This window comes from Dromiciops gliroides, chromosome 3 (assembly GCF_019393635.1).
Source record: "Dromiciops gliroides isolate mDroGli1 chromosome 3, mDroGli1.pri, whole genome shotgun sequence".
NCBI lineage: Eukaryota > Metazoa > Chordata > Mammalia > Microbiotheria > Microbiotheriidae > Dromiciops > Dromiciops gliroides.
The window spans coordinates 581,208,290-581,233,920 of record NC_057863.1 but is presented as its reverse complement, the minus strand read 5'-3'; the positions used below and the strand labels follow the sequence as shown (position 1 = coordinate 581,233,920).

Here is a 25,631-nt window from a genome sequence, read left to right as displayed (position 1 = left end):
ATCAGGGTCCTGGTGATCCAGAATAAAAAAAATAGGTACAATAATTTTGGCTTTTTTTTAAATAAAAGGGGATTTTTAAGGGGATAGCTAGGTGGCACAGTGGATAAAGCACCGGCCCTGGCTTCAGGAGGACCTGAGTTTAAATCCAGTTTCAGACACTTGACACTTAATAGCTGTGTGACCCTGGGCAAGTCACTTAACCCTCATTGCCCCCCCCCCAAGGGATTTTATTGTAAAATGTGATGAAGCAATAATGACTTCTGCTGAGTTTCTGTTTCATAGTTCTACATAGAGCAAAATGTTCCTGAACGAACTTTTAAAAGCCAAAATAAAACAGTGGCACAATCATGTAGACTTTGCCACTTTAAGGTCATCTCTTGATCCTTTCTGTTTTCCAACTGACTGGGTGTGAGTTTCTTCATCCCTGAGCTGAGCTGACTCATCTTCTCTGTACACTTTAATGGTTTTATCCACTTCTGCAATGAGTAATCGACTTCTAGACTGGTCAAAAAAGCACATGCAGATATTCCTGATTCACTGTCCAAAGATCCAGGCTGCACAGCTGCATGCACTCTTTGGAAAGTGTATTCCGTCCTCCAGTCCCAAAGATGCATAGTGCCATCATCTGCTCCAGATACCAACGCTCCATCCGAGTTCACAGCCAGTATATTAATTATAGCATTATGACCAGAGAGATCTTGAAGGAAGTTTCCCTCAGGGAATTTCCATTAGTTAATATGATCTGGAGAAGCAGATGCAAAGGTGTAATGTCTTGGATGCAAAACTGCTGCTCTCACGGACATTTTGTGATGTTTTAATGTGACCTGTGATCCTCCAGCCACTAAGTCCCAGAATCTTATGTTTGTGTCACATCTTCCAGTAATGATCTGGGGTCCTGCAGCTTGTATGCCCCCTCATTGTGCCAACACTGGCCTGTGTCCCCAGTTCCCATATCCTTGCAGTTGAATCCCTACTACAAGTCCCCAACAATCAAGTGTTGGGTGCATATCCAAGTCATAGACTGCACTTAGATGTGCATGATAGTGCCTGATAACCTTATTGTATTCCAGATCCCTGCATTTCAGCTGCTTATCTTCAGCACAGGAGAAAAGGTATGGACTCCTTGCACTTACTGTCACCCCTGTTGCAGTACTGATATGTCCAGTCAGGGAGAGTTTTAATTTTCCAGTAGCCAGGTCCCAGATCATTAAAAGTGCTATCAGCAGCACCTGTCACAAACCAGTGATTCCCAGGTTCTACTGCAAGACATTGGACCCAGCCTAAATGTCCACTGATGACTCCATAGTTTCCACAGTGGATGCCACTGGGGTTTAGGCACGGTAGGGGCCTTTCTGGCCATCAGTGCAGCATTCTTGGTGCCATTAGCTTCCATCATTGCCATAGCTAACCCAGGTGCTTGTGAATTTTCAGGAAGCCCAGCTTCTTTTTCTTCCCTTTCACAGTACAGTTCATGGTAAAAAGGAACACACAGAGGGGCAGCTAGGTGGTGAAGTGGATAAAGCACTGGCCCTGGATTCAGGAGGACCTGAGTTCAAATCCAGCCTCAGACACTTGACACTTACTAGTTGTGTGACCTTGGGCATGTCACTTAACCCTCATTGCCCCACCAAAAAAAAAAAAAGGAACACACACAGTTGCTTCCACTTTTTCAGCCTGGGAGATATGTTTGAGCTAACACCTAGAAAATCTGTAGAAAGAAGTAAACAAGTTTTGGACAGGGGAAAGAAAGAGGAAGAAGTGCAGGCAGAGAATGAATCAAGAAACCAAACTAAATATAATGAAGCAATGCCTTCAGCTTTCCTCTTGCCCAAGATCTTGCCATATCACGTTCAAGTAACACGTATAGTAGTGCATACCAATGAAGTTCCTAGTTTCATTAAACTTTTGCCAGCCCAATTTCATTCAAGTTCAGTTTAGAAATGTGGAAGATGTTGTCATGGGGAATTTGGTGGGGGCAGCAAACAATCAGATATGGGTTTATACATGTATGATTATGTAAAACATTACCATATTTGTTATTTTGTACAAGAAAACGTGATTAAAAGAAAAAAAAGAAAAAAGTGAAAAATAGCATGCTTCAGTCTGTTTCATCAACATCAGTTCTTTCTTTCTTTCTTTCTTTTTTTTTTTTTTCAGGGCAATGAGGGTTAAGTGACTTGCCCAGGGTCACACAGCTAGTAAGTGTCAAGTGTCTGAGGCCGGATTTGAACTCAGGTCCTCCTGACTCCAGGGCTAGTGCTCTATCCACTGTGCCACCTAGCTGCCCCTCAACATCAGTTCTTTCTTTAGAGGTGGATAGTATACTTCATCATTAGTCCTTTGGGATTGTCTTGGATCATTGTATTACTGAGAATAGTAAAGTCATTCACAGTTCTTCATCAAACAACATTGCTATCTCTGTGCACTATGTTCTCCCAATTTTCTTCACTTCACTATACATCATTTCATACATGTCTTTCCAGGCCTTTCTGAAGTCATCCTGCTTGTCATTTCTTATAGCACAATAATATTCCATCACCATCATATACCACAGCTTATTTAACCATCCCCCAGTTGATGGACATTCCTTTGATTTCCAATTCTTAGTCACCACAAATATTTTTCTACAAATAGGTCTTTTTCTCTTTTGAGGGATGTCTTTGGGATATAAACCTAGCAGGGGTATTCCTGGATCAAAGGGTATGCATAGTTCTATAGCCCTTTGGGCATAGTTTCAAATTGCTCTCCAGAATGTTTGGTTTTCTTTCTTTTTTTTTTTAGTGAGGCAATTGGGGTTAAGTGACTTGCCCAGGGTCACACAGATAGTAAGTGTTAAGTGTCTGAGGCCGGATTTGAACTCAGGTATTCCTGACTCCAGGGCCGTTGCTCTATCCACTGCGCCATCTAGCTGCCCCTTCCAGAATGGTTTGATCTTTCACAACTCCACCAACAGTGGATTAGGGTCCCAGTTTTCCCACACCCCCTCCTACTTCTAATATTTTCCATTTTTGTTATATTTGCCAGCTCTTCCCAGAAATGCAATAATCCAAAACAATTCCAAAACACTCATGATGTAAAATGCTATCTGCATTGGGAGAAAGAACTATGGAATCTGAAGGTGGATTGATACATACTATTTTCACTTTGTTGGTTTTTTGTTTTTTTCTTTCTTGTGGTTTTCCCCTTGTGTTCTGATTCTTATTCCACAACATGACTAATGTGGGAATATGTTTAACACGACCATACATATATAACCTATATTAGAGGGAGTCTTTCCTCCCTCCAGCACTCCAGAAAGCCAGTTAGCAGTTGAGAATACGCTGCTCTATGAAATGCTTGCCTATTTATGAATTCATTTAAACCAATCAATAGAAGCAGTGTAGTACATTGGGAAAGAGCTTTGGAGATGAAAGAACTGAATTTGAATCTTGCTCTGCCAATTACTATGTGAATTTAAGAAGTAAGTAATTTCCCTTCCCCCCACCCCCTCTCTGTACCTCATCACTCAAATGTCTCTATTGTTTTATCTCTTACAACTCCCAGTTTTATCTTGGAATCAGTATCATCCTGCTTATATGGCAAAGTGACCCCTTGTACACATAAGGAACTTTGCCAGCTGAGTTTCTCAGTTCTCTGGCTCAAGTTACTCTGTGCCTGAATCTACTCAACTGGGAGAAGAAGAGGACCCAGGAAAGCAAGATGATCCCCAGGGTCTCCAGACTGCAACACTGGGAGAAGATACCACGTCTGTGATGGACAAAAGCCTTCTGTTTGGCTACAAGGAGGCCTAGTAGAGGAGATTGGGGAGACTTTTAAGAACTGGATAAGCAGCGATTGTCAGTTAAGTTCAATGACATTAGAAGTTCAAGTATATTCATTGCCTAATCCTTTAGGTTTGAAGGCCTTGCTCCGTCATCCCACTGTAGATCATGCCTTGTAAATACCATACCTGGGCTTCTCTCACAAAGGCTCCCAATTTTGCTCCTATTCTTGTGCTAGTAAATGAGGCTCGAGAAAGTCTCCTTGACTGGTTCTTCATCAAAGTACACTACACTTAACACAGTGCCTGGCACAAAGTAAATGCAAAATAAATCTTGTTGGCTGACTCTGCCTACTGAGTTTATTGGGAGGCCTTACTAAGGAAAGTAATCAATGCTGGATCACTCCAATGTTTGGTTTCTAGATCGAGACCTCTGCAAGAATTGAGCTTCTCCCATTCTCCCTATCCAAGATAGTCCAGATCATCATAAACATGGATCAGAAACAAGATACTGCTCCCCTTCTAAGTAGGCCTGATCTAAATAGTATCATCAAGCTAACCTCACAACTTACTTACTGCCATTCTCTGGATATTTGATATTAACAGACTGTTTGTATAAATATATTGCAGGTATTAAAATCCCAATTTTACAACCTGGTATCTTTGAACATGTGTTTTTAAATATATATGTATATATGTGTATATATATATATATATATATATTTTTTTTTTTTTTTAGTGAGGCAATTGGGGTTAAGTGACTTGCCCCGGATCACACAGCTAGTAAGTGTTAAGTGTCTGAGGCCGGGTTTGAACTCAGGTACTCCTGACTCCAGGGCCGGTTTTCCATCCACTGTGCCACCTAGCTGCCCCCAAAATATATATATTTTTATGATTTTAATATTAGGGGTTTCCCATAAGAAGACCATTGAGTGATGTCTTTGGCTTCTATAACCTGGGCCTTCATTCAGAGTTTCTCCGCTCTATCCTCCTTCCATTAGTATGCTCCAAGAATTGCTTGAGCCAATCATCACCAATCTCTGACACCTAATAATTCTTAATAAGTCAACTCAATACGTATTTCTTGTGTCTACTCTGCATAAGGCACCGTGCTAAATAATGGATTTGGAATAAATGAGATTGGGTCAACAATCACAGAAACCCTAGAAGTTCCTTTCCCTTCCTCCTCACAATAATGTAACAGTAACTACATTCACATTCATTTGGGGAAGTGGAATCAAAGTTCCAAACAGAGCTAATATCTCTGTATCCTGCTCATCTTGACAAGGTTCTCCATATTAAACCTCCACAATTCAGAAATGATTAACCTGGGGTTTTTGAAGTTTTTAAGAATATTCTGATCATTGAATTTCAATAGAAGAGGTTTCCTTTTCCTGTGTATTTTCTTTAATGCATTTACAACTATTCTTCCAAGAAGGGGACCATTGGCTTCACCAGACTGCCAAAAAGGTCCATGTACAAAAAGTGGTTTAAGAACTCCTGCTGTGCAACCTTAGCCTTGACCACAGTAGGGAAGGAACTCCCTTCCTATAGAGCATAGGTGTCAGATGCAAGAATCCTGCTCTGCGCCTGGGTCAGAGGCTCATGGATGGATCAAGGGTCAGGATAGGGAGGGAATTGCCCTTTACTGAGGTAGGTGATTCAGAGCCTCAGCCCTTGCTCTGTTCTGTGAAGGCAGGCCATTCTGCAAATATATGTGCAGGTGCCAAGGTAATTGACTTGGAGATCTAAGAAGGAAAGAATTCTCTACCAGTAAAGCAAGATGTCAAGTACCCTGACCCTTGCTTTCTGCCTCAGTACACTGCCTGGCACTGTTGCTTTTTCCATTCTCTTCTCCATATCAAGACTGGAGGTCAGGTAAGAGATGAGTGCTGGCTAAATATATCTCTAAATCCTCAACCTAAAGATGACAATTGAATCCACAGGAGCTCATGAGCTCACCAAGTAAAATGGCATGGAGGGAGAAGAGGAGAGGACTCAGGTCAGAACCTCAGTGGACATCCACAGCTGAAGATCCAGAAAGTGAGACTGAGGAGTGATCACACAGGTAGGAGAACTAAGAGAGCATTCTCATGATATCCTAGAGAAAAGAGATTAACTTTAGTAACTTTGGGCAGAGCATTTCCACTAGAATGATGAAGTAGAAAGCCCTAAGAGTCAAGACCAAGACTCAAGAAGAGAGTGACAGGAAACAACATGAAGGCATTATTGACTGTAGATGGCTTTCTCAAGGAGTTTACTCATGAAAACAAAGAAGGATAATAGCATGATATGAGATGGTGCTTTTAGTGAATAGCTTCAATTTTTTCATCAAAATATAAGTCAAGGTATTTAACTGAGAAGATTGGAGGAGGAGTGGGAGATGTGAGGATGGATGAAAAGGTTTAGAAAAGCTACTGTCATGAATGGGATTGTGAATCAAATAGATATAAAAAGGATTGTCTTGTGAGGGTCCAGGTGAAATTATGTAACAATTCTGAGGTGTACCTGGTCAACCCAGTTTCATGATTCTCCACCTTCATTCAGCAGTATGGTGAGGAAGATCAATGGCAGGAGATGGTGGAGATAGTGGGAGTCATTCATGGTTGAGGCTTGGCAGGCAAAACCTGGGGCAGGAAAAGAGATCAAGAAAACCAATAGAATAGGACTGCAGAGAATTGAAGTAGTTGACAAAGGGGAACTAAGGGTTCAAGTTGGGGAAGAGATAAAAGTATAGCCAGTGCATGGGGTGATGGCCTGGGAAAGAAATGAAGGTTTGAGGGTTTGAAGCGCATGATAATGATGAACAGGATTAGGGGTTGCAGATCAATAGGAAAAGTGGGATGACAACATATTATATTCATCTAAAAAATTCAGAGTTCTTGAACATGAAGTAGAACACTTATAGGTGATGGAAAAAATTAAGGGTATGGACCACCTCTGAGTAAGAGTAGGTCATGGGAAAAGAGTAAGTTAGCCACTTGAGAGGTTAGGGAGTTTAAGGAAGACTCAATATCATATTTATGTTGAAGGCCTGTAGTATGAGAAGAACAGTGAGGAGAAGAGAAAAACCATGACCCAGGCACTGAATTGTTGAGGAAAGAATAAGACTGCTCTGGAGGTCAGTGGACTAGAATCTTGATAGACTGATAGAGATGGATTGAGTGAAACTCAGACATGTCTCTGGGAGTGCAATCAATTAGAGAGTAGGAAGAGGGTTTAAGTTAAAAGCTAGTGTGTTGTCTATGAAGCAGATATTCCAGAGAGTACAGTGGAATAGTGGGTAAAATGGGACACTGGGAGAACTTAGGTTGAGGGGGATGGTGTTATTTTTTGTTTGTTTGTTTTCTTTGTTTTTTTGCAGGGCAATGGGGGTTAAGTGACTTGGACAGCTAGTGAGTGTCAAGTGTCTGAGGCCAGATTTGAACTAGGGAACTTCTGAATCCAAGGCTGGTGCTTTATCCACTGCACCACCTAGCTGCCCCCTATGGGAATGGTGTTATTAAGGGAGTAATCCCTGGTCAGTGGGGGATAAAGAATTTAGTTTCATCAGTGATAGCTGTGGGTTGAGAATCATGGAAATGGGAAAGGTATAACGGGATGAAAATATGGCAAACACTGAGGAATGTGTTAAAATACCTTATCATAGTCCTTAGGGTTTCAGTCTCTGGAGATGACTACCTGAGCATGAGTCTCATCAGAGTGTAGATGGAAATAGAGGGGATCATTTTCCCTCTAAGGCACTGTACTCCAAATTAAATCTGTGGCTGCAGCTCCATGTCAGTTGAAGTTGCACATCCAAGTTGGGTTTGACCTTACAACTTTAAATTTTCTTCCCTCCCAGACATATCTTCTGTTCATTCCCAATTTTATCCTATCATTCAAGTAAGCAGAATTAGCAAAGATTAGAATGACCATCTATATTTTAAATCATTGTCACACATAGAAAAATATTTCAAACATACCATTTACAAGGACAGTAACCCCCTTTAAAGCATGTTTTCTTTACCTTTGTTTTTTCCATCACCAGAATTTATCCCAGCATTCTTCCTCCACCCTCTCAGAGAGCCATTACATAGAACATTTAACTCTGAATCCCTTTTGAATGAATCACTCCTCAGAAACAGTTTAGCCACTGAATGAATTAATTAATCACACCAGTCTCCTAAGCACCTATAAGCTATTTAGATAAAGGAAGGCTCCAATCTTCTTTGCAGTGAACTCAGCTTTTCAGTCTTTTTTTTTTTTTTAAAGTGAGGCAACTGGGGCTAAGTTACTTGCCCAGGGTCACACAGCTAGTAAGTGTTAAGTGTCTGAGGCTGGATTTGAACTCAGGTACTCCTGACTCCAGGGCCAGTGCTTTTATCCACTGCACCACCTAGCTGCCCCAACCCAGCTTTTTTACCAAATGAACACAGGTGTTACTGAAGGTCTGACCATGGATTCCAGGGTTTGAGTAAGACAACCAAAGCCCAAGCTCCACTTTTTCTCATTTTTGTTCTAGATGACTATTATCTGCAAGGAGGGAGTCCCCAGTCCCTGGGCCAGGGAAGTCACATGGGCCATGTGGGGCAGCCATGGCATCAAGGACCAACTAACTGCTGCTGGTTTGGGGGGGGGGTTCATCAGAAGGACGAAGGAAAAGATATCAAGGATAATTTGCTTTAGAAAGGACTATTACTCTCATAAACAGTGTTGTTTATCATTTGTCTTGGTGGGAAGTCCACATTTGTTAAACCATCCACATATTTTTATACTTTGTCAATGTATTGATCATTTGAAATGAACTTTTATTTTTCTTTTGAAAAATACTATTTGCCATATAGAATGGCTCTGTGGGAGGGAGTGGGGGAAGGATATTTGGAATAACTGTGCTAATATTAGAAACAGAAAATATCAATAAACCTTCTTTCATATAATAGATAATATTATAATATATAATATTTCATATAATATATAATATTCATATAATATATATAATGTTATACTTCATTATATAATATTATAAAGTAATATATAATATTGTTAGAATAAAACCTTTTTATTTTCATAAAAACAATAAAAACTATACACATAATATTTGATTCATACAACAACCCTAGGAGGTAATGCTAACAGTTATCTCCATTTTATAGTTAAGGGAACTAAGGCAGGTTGAGGTTAAGGGACATGCCAAGGGTCATAGGGGCAGTAAATATCTGAGACCCTGAATAGTATTCTTACTCTTTCTTAAGCTATGTACTCCAAATTAAATATATGATTGCAACTGCCAATCAGTTGTATGCAGACATCTAAATGAGACTAAGAAAATCTCACAACTTTAAATCCTTTCCCTTTCTAGACATATCTTCTCTTCATTCCCAATTTTATCCTAGCATTCAAATAAACAGAACTGGCACAGAATTGAATGACCATCCATATTTTAAATTCATATCTGACATTTACACAGAAAAGGACAAAATTATTTACAAGGATAGCAGTTTGTTTAAAGTAAAATTTTATTGATATCTTTTGTTTCTTCCATGGCTAGAATTCCTCCTAGTATTCTTCCATATCTTCTACAACACAGCCACTCCATATAACAAACAATATTTTTATTACAGAGGAAAAAAATAGGAAAGGGAAAAAACAATCCAAATTGGTCAACACATTGAAAAAATCTGCAGAAATATTCAATGTACCACACCAGTTTCCCTCCCAACTCTCTAAAGCAGTAGGGTGGAAGTGTCTTCTCATATGTCTTCTTTGAGTCCATGCTTTCTCATAGATATTGACATTGGTTTCTTAAAAATTCCTGCTCTAGGAAAAGGACTGAGTGAACTTGGAAGCAGATAAGAGACTTCTCTAGAATTGACCTGGAGACCGGAATTGTTCAAAGCCACTGGCTAAGTTTGTCAGAGCCTTGGATGGTGTCTGAGTTTGTTGTAAAGGAACTTGGTGTTGGAAGATGGCACCTTATGTACCTTGCAGCAGGCAGGAGACATGGCACTGTGGTGGGTGGCTGGAGCTACTCTAACTACTGGTGTCATTAGTAATTAAGAGCAGCAGCAGGGTCCAGAAACTAGTCCTTGCCAGACTATAACTTGTATGAAGGCTGGGGATGCATGCATGGATTTCATGATGTTAGTGTTGAGCCTCTAGAGAATGCTGAGAGGAGTTACCATTGCATCAAGGCTATGAAAACCAAGAGAAGAGCCAGAATAGAACAGAGAGAATGTCTGGGTTGGGGTTCTGGAAGTGATGCGGTTGAATTTATTACCACAGAAGAGTTCAGTGCTTGCTTTTCTTCATATACTAATGTCAGAGAATCAAAGGGTAGAGTCTGGATACTAGGTTTCTGGCTGTAGGTTATTCATTGAAATGACTTAGGTTTAGGCTCTTCTTGTGCAAGTCACCAAAATGAAGTGTCTGGTCCTGGGCTAATTATTCCTATTTCAACACTTGTCCCTGCATAGAGAAAGGCTATTTTCAAAGTAGCTTGGATTGGCCAAAATGTCAATATGGGCCAAGTCAGTAGCAGCTCACCTCAGAGATGTTTTGAATGTTGGACTCAACTTTCTGGTCCTATCAGGGGTCTCAGCTAATGACTTTTCCTTTACCTGGTGTCCAGACTTTATCTCTACCCTAAGATGCTCAATTACTGAGAGGGGGATCACTTTTTTTTTCAGTTTTTCTGTGGGTTAGCTCAAACTTAGCATACAGCTGAGAAAGAAGAGGCAACCATTGTATCTTCCTTTTTCTAGGAGCTGGATTGTAAAAGGGAAGAAATCAAGGACAGAGCATCTGAGGAGAGAGTACAGTCATTTGGTCTCAAAATTTGTACAAAATTATGTGGGAAATGTCATTGTGAAGAGGAATGAGAATCATTATCAACTTTTAATTAATTTTTGAAGTATTAAGAAAGCCCATCATAATATGTTCCTTGTATTTTACTCTTGGAATCCTTGTTTTTATTGACAGAGAAGAATGACATCCCCTGTGTGAGGGGGCTGAGTGAGGTTGGCAAGAGCAAAGAGAACTTCAGATTTTTTGGGAGTCTTTTTTGCCACTTTGATTCACTTCAGGAATTTCTGGCTTCCAGTTTCAAGAGGGAAGAAGGAGGAGGGCAACCCCACTTCAAATTGCTGAAGAAAAAGACTCTAGGAAGACAAGGAAAGGAACTGATAGGGCAGCTAGGTGGCACGATGGATAGACTGGGGCCCCTGGTTTTAGGAAGACCTGAGTTCAAATCCAGTCTCAAGTATTTACTAGCTGTAAACCTGGGAAAATCACTTAACTCTGTTTGCTTCAGTTTTCTCATTTGTAAAATGAACTGGAAATGGCAAAGCACAAGAAAACCCCTAATGGGGTCACAAAGAGTTGGACAGGACTGAACAACAACAATAGTCTCAGTCATGTCCCTAACCCCAGCTTGCTATACTAGAGACTTTGAGGACCTTCCCCCTGGCTGAGGTCTTAGACTCTCTCTCTCTCTCTCTCTCTCTCTCTCTCTCTGAAATGAGTTACTTCACTGCCAATGTAAAGAGATCCTTTACTCTGTATGACTTTTACCTCTATTTCCTTTACTCTGATTTCTCTATTCTCTGTATACCTTCTCTGACTTTTGTTTGGCTACTAATTTGGATACATGGCTTTTCTTGGTTGTTATGGGTATCTATTGTAGAACTGTTAGCTGATGGGAAAGGATCAAAGCTTGGATAGAAAGTTTGGGGTTATTTTTGCTCTAATAATGAGACAGCATCAAAAGTTAAAATCTTAATAATGCCAGCACTTGTCTCACTGCCTGGCATATAGTAAGTAAATGCTTAATAGATGACTCCTGACTGACTGACTGACTGACTGACTGATGAGTCTATAGGTAGAACCTGCCAAGGAAAGCAATTGGTGATGGATTGCTCCAGTGCCTTTGGATGCTGGCTCAGGACCTCCAGTAATAATTCAACTACACCCAATGACTCTAAGCCAAGATAGTTCAGTTCAACATATCGATGAATAAGAATCAGGACATTCCTGTGCTTCTGACTTTGTCTGATCTACTGTTAGCATCAGGCCAACCTCAAGACCTCTAGCAAGTTTCCCTGAATTCACACATTTGATCCTGACAGCCTACCCCAGATAGGAAATTACAGGTATTAAAATCCTTGCAATTTTCAGATAAGCAAATAAGTTTAGGCAAGAAGAAACTTGAGTGTGGTCATGGAGCTATAACCAAGTCACACACAGGCTCTGAGGCAAAGCCCCTATGTCTACTGACTCCAAGTCCCTTCAACAGCCCAGCTGTCTCCAAAATATGCATGAAAAAGGTCGTTTCTCCAGCAGGAAACCTACCTTGGAGGTCCTCCTAGGTGGTGAAGCCAGGAACACAGCTCCTACTGGGGTCTAGGGTCTGAACAGGGGTTTCTCAACCTGAGCCACTACTGAGTTTTTATAAATTTTTCCCAGTTATCTCCACCCCTTTTCCATTTACAGTAAGAAAAAGTGAATTTCTAGTCTCACAATGAATAGTCCAGTAGAAAAATCTCTTCATTTCTCCTCTCTCAGGACCACTCCTCAGTGGTTAGTTACATTTGCAGCTCAGCTGCTCATATAGTTACATTGAACTCTGAGACATTTTCTGAGTGCATCAGTGTTCACTCCTGAGAAATAAGGAAAAGGGAGTTTACTCCTTTGATCAATTAATGATAGCAGTCTTTATTTACTAAGTGTAAAGTACTGTGAAATCCTGTAAATAAATGACCAAAGAGCTCAAGATTGTACCCCAACCCTGCTACCTCTTGAAAAAGAAATACCAAAGAACTCACAAAAATAATCACAAGAACTGTTAACTCTAAAAAATAAAATAAAACCAAAGAGCAAAAAGGGTTTAAAAGCCAAAAAATCTTTATTCCATTGGAAGAGGGAAACTAGACAGTTCTGCTAGGGTCTGCTCTGATAAGAGGAAGTGCACTGAAGTAAGACTGAGCCATGATAAATGAGAAGGTAACAGCAACAATGAGGCAAGTTTGATTCATAGCAGGGTTCCATGAAGAAAATGTGGTTTCTACTGGTGCTTGTCCTAATTCAGTACCACCTGGATCTGCTGTGAAGCCCTTCTGGGGTTTTGCTGCAGCAGAGTTCATCCAAAGGGTGAGTGTAAAGGATTGTTGTTATGCCAATCTCAGGGAACAGCTTGCTTACTGGGTCTTAGTTCTGGAAAACAGGATGTCTCCGAAGAGTAAAAAAGAGGCATGGTCTTGCATGGGGATCATGACAGTACTTATTAAGTGCATGTATTTTACTAAGTGTAAAGTACAGGGCAGGTAGGTGGTAAAGTGAAGGGAGTACTAGGCCTAGAGTCAGGAAAAGTCATCTTCCTGAGTTAAAATCTGGCCTCAAGTTACATACTAGCTATGTGACCCTGGACAAGTCACTTAACCCTAATTGCCTCCATTTCTCCATCTGTAAAATGAGCTGGAGAAGGAAATGCAAACCACCCTAGTATCTCTGCCAAGAAAACCCCAAAGGAAGTCACATGGAATTGAACACGAGTAAAAAAATGACTTAACAAGAACAAAAGTACTTGGACAAAAAGGCAAGCTTAAGCCTTCTCTTCAGTGAAGAGATCTTTTGACCAAATGATCCCAGAGGAGGACTATTGAAAGGATCTCAGGGTCTGAGTAAGCCAACCCAGTGCCAAACTTTACTTTTTCTGATTTCAGGACTGAGCAACTACTATCCTCTAGGAGGGGGTGAAAGCCTCCTCAAGCATACCAGTCCCTACAGTAGGGAAGTCACATGGGCCATGTAGGGTAGCCATGGCATCAAGAACCAACAGCTAGAGGGACAGACAGAAAAGAAAGAGGGAATAAATGTCTGAAGCAGGATTGGAACTCAGGTGTTCTTGATGCCTAGACCAGCACTCTATCATTATCTAGCTGCCTCAAATGTCCTTTGCTTTCTAGTAAGAGCAGCCCTGAATCTGGCTTCCATGACCTGAGCCTGTACTCAGAGTTTCTTTATTTTTCCTTCCCTGTCCCAGTTCAACAGGTATACATGTACAATAGCTTGTGCCATCAGCACCAGTCTCAGAGCTCAATCAACCAACATTCTTTAAGTATGTGCTCCTCTTCAGGCACTGAGTTAAGCACTGGATTAGGAATGGAGAATTGGGTTCACAGTCACAGAAACCCTATAGTGTTGTTTCCCCCAGCCCCTCCCTCTGCAGAGGGTATTAATAGGCATGTCCAAACTGCTTCAGGGAAATGTAATCAGTATCAAAAGCTTAGCCTCTCCCCCCCTCCATAAACTTCATCAAGAATAAATCTCTGGACATAGATGAAGGGAAGACAGGAAGTATAATTTACCTAGATTTTTAACAAAACATTCCACAAAGTTTCACAAGATCTTTTTCTGAACAAGTCAAAGAGATGAATATTAGAAAATACCTACCCATGCTTAATTGAAATTTTTTGAGTAGTCAGAATCCTGAAGGCAACATTGAAGGGTTGGTGTCAAGTTGGAAGAATGTCTGGGGTGGAAGGTCCCAGGGATTTAAACCTGGTTTATACTAACTAGTATTAACATCAATAAATTACACAAAATTAGAAACATCAAAAGATAAAAATAAAAAAGTAAAAAGTAAGAAACGCACTTCTCACAACAGGTGGTGCTCAACATAAAGGCAGGCTGAGCTATCTTTGTATTGAGCAGATGGGGAAGGGACTGTTGCAGAAGGATGTTCTTACTCCCCTCTTCCTTAATGAATGCTTGGCTTTCTGCCAACCCAATGATAAGAAGTTCCTTTCAGGTGCTATCTACCCAAAAAAAGGCTGGGGCAGTTAATACAGTGAATAGAGCACTAGCCCTGAAGTCAGGAGACCCGAGTTCAAATCTCACCTCAGACACTTACAAGCTGTGTGACCCTGAGAAAATCACTTCACCCCACTTGCCTTAAAGAACATCCACAGTCATCACCAGTTGTCCTAATACATATCTTGCCACTGGACCCAGATGGCTCTGGAGGAGAGGGTGAGGTTGATAACCATGTACAGCCCTCTCTCACTTAAATCCAATTCAGTGCAAGTCATGACATCAGCCCAATATTATGGTCCTCTTTGAAAACAAAGGACAAACAATAGTAGTAGGCCTCCACCAGTCGAGGACGACCATGGATCAGCACCATGAAGAGCCACAGGCCACAGTGTGGCTGTGCAGTCCAATACAGGAGCTCAGCTCCTGAGTGACTTATAACTGGTAACTGCCACATCCCCTGTTGTATCTACCCCATGAGGAGTAGCTGGAGTGTCCTCTCCAGGGCACTGGCCTGGGCAGATCAATATGGAAAACATGCTGTTGCCCATGCAGCAGGTTTTCCCTCTCCTTGACATTGGTGGATCCAAAGGAGAGGCAGTCAATACAGTTTGGCACCCGTGCCACCGCAGGAGTTGCCAGAGGGATGTGATGTCCAACATCCAACTGCCTAAGGGACTCAGACTCCTGATTTTTCCTCGGGGTTAACTCCCCAAGCCTTTCCCATATATGGGTATAGCCGCAAGGCAGTGGAGGTTTAAAATCAGGGTTTCCTTCCCCTAGGAGGCTTGCCTACCAAGGTTAAGGAGCCCCACCTGCCCGAACGACTGGTTTTGAAGCGCCAGTGACTCGCCTTCACCCCTTCTCCTGTTAGTGGAAACAGTTCCACTAAGAGAAGGCCAGGAGTTGGGCTTTGGGTGTCAGAGGCTATTTGAGACACATGCTATTGGAGCATTTTATAGAGAGTGGGAGCTTATCCACACTCCCACCCCCGCGTGACAAACCTTTGGAACCAAGAACAAACAATAAAAACCTCAAAAAAGGATACAGTCAGCAAGTTAAAAATAAAAGTAAGCCAGGGCTCCTTATCCACAGGCATTTGAGGGGAATATTAGGCAGAACAATTTTCTCTTTCTTCCTCTGAAGCACTATATTCCAAATTAAATATGTGGCATATACCATAGTTAGTTGGACTGGCCATCCAAATTGAATTCATAAAATTACACCATGATATTTTTCCCCCTACCCAACACATCTTCCTTCCATTCCTAATCTCACCCTAGAATTCAAGTAAATGGAATAGGCACAGATTTGAATGTCCATCTGTATTTCAAAACTTTTCCCCAAACCTGCAGAGATAATTGCTTAATACAATGCTATTTTTTAAAATAATAATTTTTCTAAAGATAACTTTTTCTTCATTTTGTTGTTCCTGTCACCATAATTTCACCAAGTAACTGCCCCTTATCACCTCACAGAGACCCATGCCATATAATGATTTTTTTTTTTTTTTTTTTTTTTTTTGCGGGGCAATGGGGGTTAAGTGACTTGCCCAGGGTCACACAGCCAGCAAGTGTCAAGTGTCTGAGGCCGGATCTGAACCCAGGCACTCCTGAATCCAGGGCCGGTGCCCCAACCACTGCGCCATCTAGCTGCCCCTTTATAATGATTTTTTAAAGAGAAAAATAATAGAAAAAAATGAACAAAATTGATTAATATCTGATAAAAAATCTACAAAAAACATGAGCTCAACCATGAACCTCCAACCTCTGCAAAGGTGTGGGGTAAGAGTATCTACCAAAATATCTCTACTTTGGGTCCATGCTTGTTCTTTGTAACTTTCTGACACCCATTTTTAAAAAACATGGTTTTTGTCTATTTGTTTCCTTGAAGTGGGAATAGTAAGAAAGTTGTCAGTCTGTTTGTGCAAGAGGGCAGAGGGTTAGGTAGGAGAAGTGAGACTGATATTCACAGTGTGGCTAATTCCCTTCCATCAAGTTCTTCTAAGGGGATGGGAAAAGCAAGGAAGTAAAAGGGGGAAACACTGGGACCTCCCACCAAGACAAATGATAAACCCTCTTTACAAGAGTAGTCTATTCTAAAGTACATTTCTGTTGATGTCTTTTGTCCATCTGATGGTCCCCCAGCAGTTAGTTCCTTCTTGATGCCATGGTTGCCCTTAATGGCCCATGTGGCTTCCCTGGTCCAGGAACTGGGGATGGTGAGGAGGCTTTGACTCCCTCCTTGTAGATAATAGATGTCTGGACCAAAGTTCAGAAAAAGTGAAGCTTGGACTTGGGTTGGCTTACTCAGACACTGGGATCCCTTTGTAACCCTTGAGTAACATGTAGGATCAGGTGGCAATGGGGCAGCTAGGTGGCTCAGTGGATAGAGCAATGGCCCTGGAGTCAGGAGTACCTGAGTTCAAATCTGGCCTCAGGCATTTAACACTTACTAGCTGTGTGACCCTGGGCAAGTCACTTAGCCCCAATTGCCTCACTAAAAAAAAAAAAAAAAAAAAAAAAAAGGATCAGGTGGCAATCAGCTGTGTTCACTGCACAGAAGATTGGAGACTTCCTTTTTCTAAGTACGTTATCCTTAGTAGGTACTCGGGAGACTGGTGTGATTAATGCATCCAGTGGGTCCACTGCCTCTTCATTGTTTCTGAGGAGTGATACATTTAAAAGGATTTCAGAGTTTAATGTTCAATAAATGGAGTACTAAGTAGAGAAGTGAGAAGGTGACCAAGAGCTGAGGGGTGGTGATTGAGGGGGAACAAAGAGATTTTTCTACTTTGCCACTCCTTGAGGATGGAGTACACACCTTCATCATTATGTAAATGAGAAAGGGGAGGAGAACTCAGGGAGTGAAAGTAGTATAAAAGGCCAGTAGTGACTGAATTTTAGAAGTCTCTGCTCAGAGTCTCCATTCCAGGTGCAGCTGTGTTCCTGACCTAGAAGCCTCCTAGCAGTACATCCAAGGTAGGTTTTTCCCTGGGGGAATACCTTTTTTTTTTCTTTTCAGATCTGTGAAAACTGAGAGGTGGCCTTTTGAGGGGACTTGAAGTCAGTAGGGATTTATGATTTTCATGGGTGCTTATGACATGGTCAGAATTCCTTGACCATGGCCAAGGTTCTTGTCCCACCCAAACTTCAATTTCCTTATCTATAAAATAGGGATGTTAATACCTACAATGTCTTTACTCACAGAAGCTGTTATATCAAATAGACAGGGACAGACAATAAGTCAGATGTGAGGCTAGCTTGGTGATATCATTTAGATCAGGCCCACTCAGAAGGGGAACAGTATCTTGTTTCTGATCCATGATTATGTTAGTCTAGACTATCTCAGCTAAGGGAAATGGATGTAGGTCAATCCTTGCAGAAGTCCTGAGCTAGAAACCAAAACATACTGGAGTGATCCAGCACTGATTGCTATCCCTTAGTAGAACCTACCATTGCATTCGGCAGGCAGGCAGCCAAGGAGAGTCATTTTGCAAATTTACTTTGCTCCAGTGCCAGGTGTAGGGCACTGTGATGAAGAACCAATCAAGGACTTTCTCCAGCTTCATTTATCAGTACAAGAAGTGGAGCAAAATTGGGAGCCTCGATGAGAGAAACCCTCAGTTGAAATTTGACAAGGCATGATCTACAATGGTACAAGGGAGCAAGGCCTTCAAACCAAATGATTAGATACTGAATGTACATTGAACTTCTGATATCCTTGAAGTGAATTGGGAGTCTCTGATCATTCAGTTCTCTACTAGGCCTCCTTGTAGCCAAGCAGAAGGCTTTTCTCCATCAGCGATTTGGTATCTTCCAGTGTTGAAGTCTAGTGGCCATGAAGATCATCTTAGCTTGCTGGGGCTTCTTCTTCTCCCATTTGGGCAGATCCAGACACTTGAGATCCAGTAACTTGAGCTAGGAAACTGGGAAACTCAGCTGGAAAAGTTCCATATATGTACAAAGGGTCATGACCATAAAAGCAAGAGATTTATTGTGATAGTGACTCTAAGATCAAAAGAAAATCACAGCCTTGGAGCTCCAAGATCAAAAACATTAAGATTTTGACAGATGAAGAGATGACTTATTCAATTGCACATAGTAATAAATGGTAGAGCTAGATTCACATCCTGTTTCTGTCTCCAAAGCTCTTTTCCATTGTACTACACTGCTTCCATTCATAGGCTTGATGAATTAATAGGTAGGCAAGCATTCTACAAATAAGGGTATTCTCCACTGCTAACTGAATTTGGCGGGGTTGGGGGGGGTGATAGAGGGAGGAAAGACTCTCCAACCTTTTCTTATATTGACCTCTCTGAACTGTTTTTTAAGCAACATAGAAAGCAGCAAGGAAAATATAATTAAGGGCCTTTTTAAAGAATAAAGAACTTGATGTTTCTGATAAAGGCCTCATTTTTCAAATACAGAGAACTGAAGCAAGTTTATAAGCATACAAGCCATTCCCCAAATGACAAATGGTCAAAGGATATGAAGAGATAGTTTTCAAATGAAGAAATTAAAACTATCTATAGATATAAGAAAAAATGCTCTCAGAGAAAATGTAAATTAAAACTGAGGTACCACCTCATATGTATCAGATTGGTTAACGTGACAGAAAAGAAAAATGATAAATGTTGGAAGAAGTTGTGGGAAAATCACAACACAAGTGCCTTGTTGGTGGTATTGTGAACTGATTCAATCATTCTGGAGAACAATTTGGAACTCTGTCCAAAGGGTTATAAAACTATGCCCCTTGTTCTAGGAATACCACTACTAGATCTGTATTCCAAAGAGCATAAAAAAAGGAATAGGATCTATATGCACAAAAATATTTAGAGCTACTCTTTTTGTGGTGGCAAGAAACTGGAAATTGAGGGGATGTCCATCAAATAGGAGAATGGCTGTGGTATATGAATATAGTGGTATATTACTGTGCTATAAGAAATGATGAACATGCAGATTTCAGAAAAACCTGGAAATACTTACCTGAACTAATGCTGATTGAAGTGAGCACAACCAGGAGAACATTTTACATACGAACAGCAACATTGTACAGTGATCAACTATGAAAGACTTAGCTCTTCTTAGCAATACAGTGATCCAAGACAATTCTGAAGGACTCATAATGGAAAATACTCTCCACTTCCAGAAAAAAAGAACTATGGGGTCTGAATGCAATTGGAGGCACCCTATTTTCACTTTTTGTTTATTTTTTTTCTTTTTAGTGGTTTTCCACTTTTGTTTTGAATTTGATTTCATAACAAGTCATGTGGAAATATGTTTAATATGGTTATACTGTATAACCTATATCAGACTGCATGCTGTCTTGGAGCAGGGAGGGAGAAAAATCACATAACAATGAATATTGAAAACTATTTTACATGTAATTGGGAAAGAAATTAAAGTTGGGAGAGGGAAAGAATAAGGAAGTTGAAAGTAATTGACAGAGAGACACCTCCATGATTATCTCCCTGTGGTCAATATGATCAATTAAACCCACCCCACATCTGTTCTACACAGGAAGTCCTACTTCTCACACCCATCAGCTCCATCCTATTCCTGAGAAACTGAGGATCTGTTCTCAAACTTGCCTAATTCCTCAGGAGAGGAAGAAGAGCTTCTGCAGACTAGAGGAGAATGCCCAGGTAAAACAGGACCATGGCCAGCATCAATGATCTACCTGAGGAAGTCCTCCTGGAGTTGTTCTCCCTGGTGCCAGCCTTGGAGCTGCTGAGGCACTGCCGGCCAGTCTGCAGCCTCTGGAGGGACCTCATTGACCAGGTGTGCCTGTGGAAACGCAAATGCCAACAAGAGGGCTTAATCTCCAAGGATTGGAACCATCCTGTAGCTGACTGGAAGGCCTTCTACCTCTGTTGCAGCCACCCAAAGAACCTGATCCACAATGCCTGTGGTCAAGATGGGTTGAATTTTTGGATAACTCCAGATATAAAGAAAGATTATTGGACTGCAAAAGACATCCCTGGACTCCCTGTCCAGAAATGCTTTTTCTCATGCTATGGTCATACTCTCAAGTCTCAGATGGTGAACCTGAAAGCTGAGGGCTATGGTGAAGAAATGATGGACATAGTAAGGCCAGACATTGTGGTCAAGGACATGTTTGCTATCAGATACAACATTTTCTGCACCTACTACTGCTCTGTGTTATTCCTAGATTATAATTTTAAAATCCTGCATATGCTCAGACTCTCAGAGGCAGAGTATAGATGGATCAACAATGAGTGGATAGTGGTCTCCTGCACATTGTCCAACTATAGCCCAGGAATCCGTTACATCTACTTCCAGCATGGCGGCATGGGGTTTAAGGGCTTGTTTTGGCCATATGTGTTCAAAGTCACTAGCAGCAGCATCACCATTGGTCCTGTGAGATTTGCCAACACCCAAAGGCAAATGGAGAATGATTTAAATTGATTGAATTAAGTGAGACTGACTCTGCTGATTAACGCACTCCAATTTAGCCCCACGGGGCTTTTTGGCTCAGTTGAAGTGAAGGTGGAGGGGCACCATCCCCTCTTACACAGTTTAAAACCCCTGAGGGCCTAAGGCTTTTTCATCTCAGCCCAAAGGCAGGGTCCCCAAATCAAAATAAATTCTCACATTGGTGAGGCAATTGAGGTTAAGTGACTTGCTCAGGGTTACACAGATACAGGTCCTCCTGAATACAGGGCCGGTGCCCTATGCACTGCACCACACACATTAGATTTTAAATGTCCCAGTCCTGAGATCACCAGGACACCCATTTGTGCAGAAGTAGACAGATGCAACAACGAGATCCAGACCCAGATGAACTAATGGTTTCAGTATCTTCCTACTTTTAGCAGCTTGGGGTTTCCATCAACACTGCTCTAGATTACTCCCGCCTCCTACTACTACTCGAAATTCGTGGGCAGCTGAAACTAAAGGAAATCACAAAACCAAGCTGAGTGAGCCACTGCACATGTATGAGGCTTTTTAAAAAATCTGGACCCTGGCCACAGCAAATAATTATAAGAATATGTAGGGGGCAGCTAGGTGGCGCAGTGGATAAAGCACCGGCCCTGGATTCAGGAGTTCCTGAGTTCAAATCCAGCCTCAGACACTTGACACTTACTAGCTGTGTGACCCTGGGCAAGTCACTTAACCCCCATTGCCCCGCAAAAAAAAAAAAAAAAAAAAAGAATATGTGAAAACCAACTAGCACTCAGGGTTTTTAAAAAATTGCAAAGTGCTAATATGTATCTCATTTGATCTGCATGACACCCCTGAGAGGTGGGTGCTATTCTTATGCCCATTTGGCAGATGGGGAGGTTGAGGCAGACAGGTTGAGTGCCTTTCCTGGTGTCACAGGGCTGGTGGGTATCTGGGGCTGGCTTTGACTTCAGGTCCCCCTGGCTCCAGATCCAACAATCTTTCCCCTACACCACCTAGCTGCTTCTTTGCATTCCCCTATCCCACCTCTCACAGCAGCTAGGTGTCACCATCGTGCATAGAGCGCTGGTTCTGGAGCCAGGACGACTCATTCTTGCTGAGTTCAGATCCAGCCTCAGACATTTGGTAGCTGTGTGATTCTGGGCAAGTCACTTCACCCTGTTTACCTCAGTTTCCTCATCTGTAAAATGAGATGGAGAAGGGAAAGGCAAACCACTCCAGTGTCTCTGCCAAGAAAACCCCAAATGGGGTCAAAAAGAGTTGGACATGACTGAAACATCTGAATGACAGCAGTAATCCCATCTTCCACCATAGATGTTTCCAACCTTCTCATCTCTCCTCTAGCTTCTGACAGCGCCCCTCCCCCACAGTCCTCACGGAGGACTTCACCTCCTACTTCATCAGAAAGAAAAGAAAATCCAGACCAGTTGCTGAGAGTTCCCTCTTCATCTCACATTAGTCAGACATCCATCCATCTTCCCCCACTACCTTCTCCACTGGGATCTCAGAGGAAGAGGTGGCCCTTCTCTTTGCCAAGCCAACCCCTCCTTAAGAAGCACTCTCATCTTCTATGTCTCCTCTTCATTTATAAACCTGAGAAAGCCATCCACACTTAGAGCCTCTCCTCCTTCTCTCACTGTCTTCTAAATTGTTCACAGTCTGGCCTGACCTCTTCATTCAGCTGAAACTTTGCTCTCCAGTTACCAGTGTTCTCTTGAATTCTACATCTAATGGACTCTTCTCAGTTTTCATCTCTCTTGATGTCTCTGCATTATTTGGTGCTGCTAGTCACTTTTCCTGGACATTCTCTAGGCTTTCATTTTCAGCCTGTTGCTCTCTCCTAACTCTCCTCCTGTCTGACTTCTCCTAACTTTTTCTGCTGGGTTTCCATCCATGTCACACACCTTGGGTGCCCCCAATGGCTATGTCCTGGGCCCTCTTCCCTTTCCCTCTTTGATCTCATCAGTTTCCATGGCCTAAATCATCTTCTCTATGTAAAGGATTCCTAGATCTATTTTTTCCAGCACTGTTCATGGTAGCTGTCTTTGAGTTCCAATCCCACATCATCAACTGGACCTCTTAAAGAGAATGTTCATTGGGTATATCAAGCTCAACACATCCCAAACCAAACTTATTGTGGTCTTATAGTTATTTCATGATTAAGCGTCAGGTGCTCAGTCTCCACCAGTGCCCAATAGACAGCTAATAGTTGTTGTTCAAATGGGGTGTATTGCAAACCAGAACTAGGTAATTTATGGGACCAAAAACCCATGGGCATGTTCTTTCCTTCTTGCTTTTGCCATAAGCTCCAATTGGCATATTCTTGTTCTACAGAGACTTGTAATTTTACTGGACCTTCTTTTATAGGCCATAGGTCTAAAGCAGTTTGGGTTGCAGCCTTAGCTTCTTCAAAGGCTTTTTGTTCCTTAGGTCCCCATTCAAATTCATATTTCTTTCGAGTTACTTTATAAAGGGGACTTAAAATTTGCCCCAAATGAGGAATGTGATTCCTCCAGTATCCAAAAAGTCTAATAAATTTCTGTGCCTCTTGTTCAGAGGTAGGGGGAGCAGAGCCAGCTATTTTCTGTTTAGCTTTCAGTAAGATTTCTCTATGGCCGGCATTCCACATAATCCCTAAAGATTTTATGTTTTAGCAGGATTTATCTCCCACCCCTTCTCCTTCATGTGATCAATCAAAACGTGTAGTGCCTTTTCCACTATCTCTTTGTTCTCTCCCTGAACCATAATGTCATCAATACAATGAATAATTTGTTCTCCAGAAAGTTTTAATTCATTCAAGTGTTCAGCCACAGTTCTATGACAAATAGTAGGGCTATGCAAATATCCTTGAGGAAGTCGTGTGAAAGCATATTGTTTCTCTTGCCAAATAAAGGTAAACTGGTCCCACTGACTAGAATCTGCTGGTTTTGTAAAAAAAGGCATTTGCAAGATCTATAACTGCACACCACTGCCCAGGGTAAGTTTGAATAGTCTCGATTAAAGCCACTGTGTACGGGACTGATGCATAAAGTGGAGGAGTTACCTTGTTTAATTGTCTACAATCAACAGTCACCCTCCATGTCCCATCACTTTTCCTCTTTCTTTTCTTTTACTTATACTGAGCCACTCTTACAGCAGCTTTCTGAGCTATGCTCTGATAATTCTGAGCTTGTCCTCCCAAGTATAAAATTCGGACATTGTAACATAGGTGATTTTCCCTGGAATTCAGGTAACAGTCAAAACGCAGTCAAAAATGCCCAACCTCTTCTACAAACTCCAATAATTTCTTTTCCTTTTTCCTCATATTTCTGAAATAGAGGCATTTTTTCTCTGATAAAAGTATTTTATTTTTTCCAGTTACATGTAAAAATAGTTCTCAACATTTGTTTATACAAGCTTTCAAATTTCAGATTTTTCTCCCTCCCTCCCCTAGACAGCAGGTAATCTGATATAGGTTTTATATACTTAATAACAAACATATTTCTGCATTAGTCATGTTATAAGAGAAAAATCAGAGCAATGAGGAAAAACCTCAAAATAGAAAAACAACAGCACCAAAAGCAAAAGAAATAGTATGGTTCAATCAGCATCTCTACTCCACAGTTCTTTTTTTTTTTCTTGGATTTGGAGATTCTCTTCTATCAGGAGTTCCCTGGAACTCTTCTGTACCATTGCATTGGTGAGAAGAATCTAGTCCATCACAGTAGATCAACACACAATGTTCTTCTGGTTCTGCTCATCTCACTCATCATCAGCTCATGCAAGTCCTTCCAGGTTTCTCTAAACTCCTGCTCATTGTTTCTTACAGCACAATAGAATTCCATTACATTCATATACCACAACTTGTTCAGCCATTCCCCAATTGATGGGCAACCCCTCAATTTCCAATTCCTTGCCACCACAAAAAGAGCAGCTATAAATATTTTTGTACATGTGGGTCGTTTTCCCTTAACAGAGGCATTTTGTACAGCAAATCCTATTCGTGATGCCAATTTGTATGGTTAAGGATAATGTTCAGATTCACTCCTACAAAAATGACATTCCAACACCAGGTGAAGAAAATTAAATTTAATGAGTATTATAGTAATTTAAAGGGAAATACATCACCAAATCAGGGAAGCACCAACTACTGGGTCCAATTGGCTGGGGGTCCTGGTACGGCTTCCCAGAGTCCCAATTGGGAACATCCTGGGCAGAGCGTCCAAATCTCTGATTTGGCCTTTTTTGGACTCCTGTCCAAAGGAGCAGGCTTTGATGCTAATGGCCACCCTTCTCCTGGGGGACATCTCCTGCCACTCCTTTTCTGTTTTCTTGGTCACAGCCCCTAGATGTTTGTGTACCCCAGAGCTCTGTCCTGGGCACTTTTTCTCAGCTACCATAGATCACCTAGAAACTCAGTCATTTCACTGGCTGTCATCCTTGCCTTGAGTCCCCTCCCTACTCACCCCTGCCTCCTTGGCTTCCTTCAAAGTTCACCTCAAGCACCACCTTCCCTAAGAGGTTCTTCCACATTTCCTCTGTCTTTAGTGCTTTTTTCTCCATCATTATCTCCCAATGATGGCATATATATATATTGGGTATGTACCTAACTGTTCTCCTTTGTCTTCTTTAATAGAGTGTGGGTTCTACACCTATTTTTCCAAATAACTTGTATA

At 41.5% G+C, this 25,631-nt stretch overlaps 1 protein-coding gene and 1 pseudogene across 1 annotated transcript; one reads left to right on the top strand and one right to left on the bottom strand.

Moving 5' to 3' along the window:
- Positions 1-370: 370 nt before the first annotated feature.
- LOC122747994 lies at positions 371-18,119 on the bottom strand (annotated as a pseudogene).
- A 2,089-nt stretch (positions 18,120-20,208) lies between these two features.
- LOC122747992 (F-box only protein 6-like) lies at positions 20,209-20,979 on the top strand. The gene has a single exon (XM_043993741.1). It carries the CDS (start codon positions 20,209-20,211, stop codon positions 20,977-20,979), a length of 771 nt encoding a protein of 256 aa, XP_043849676.1.
- The last annotated feature ends 4,652 nt before the right edge of the window (positions 20,980-25,631 follow it).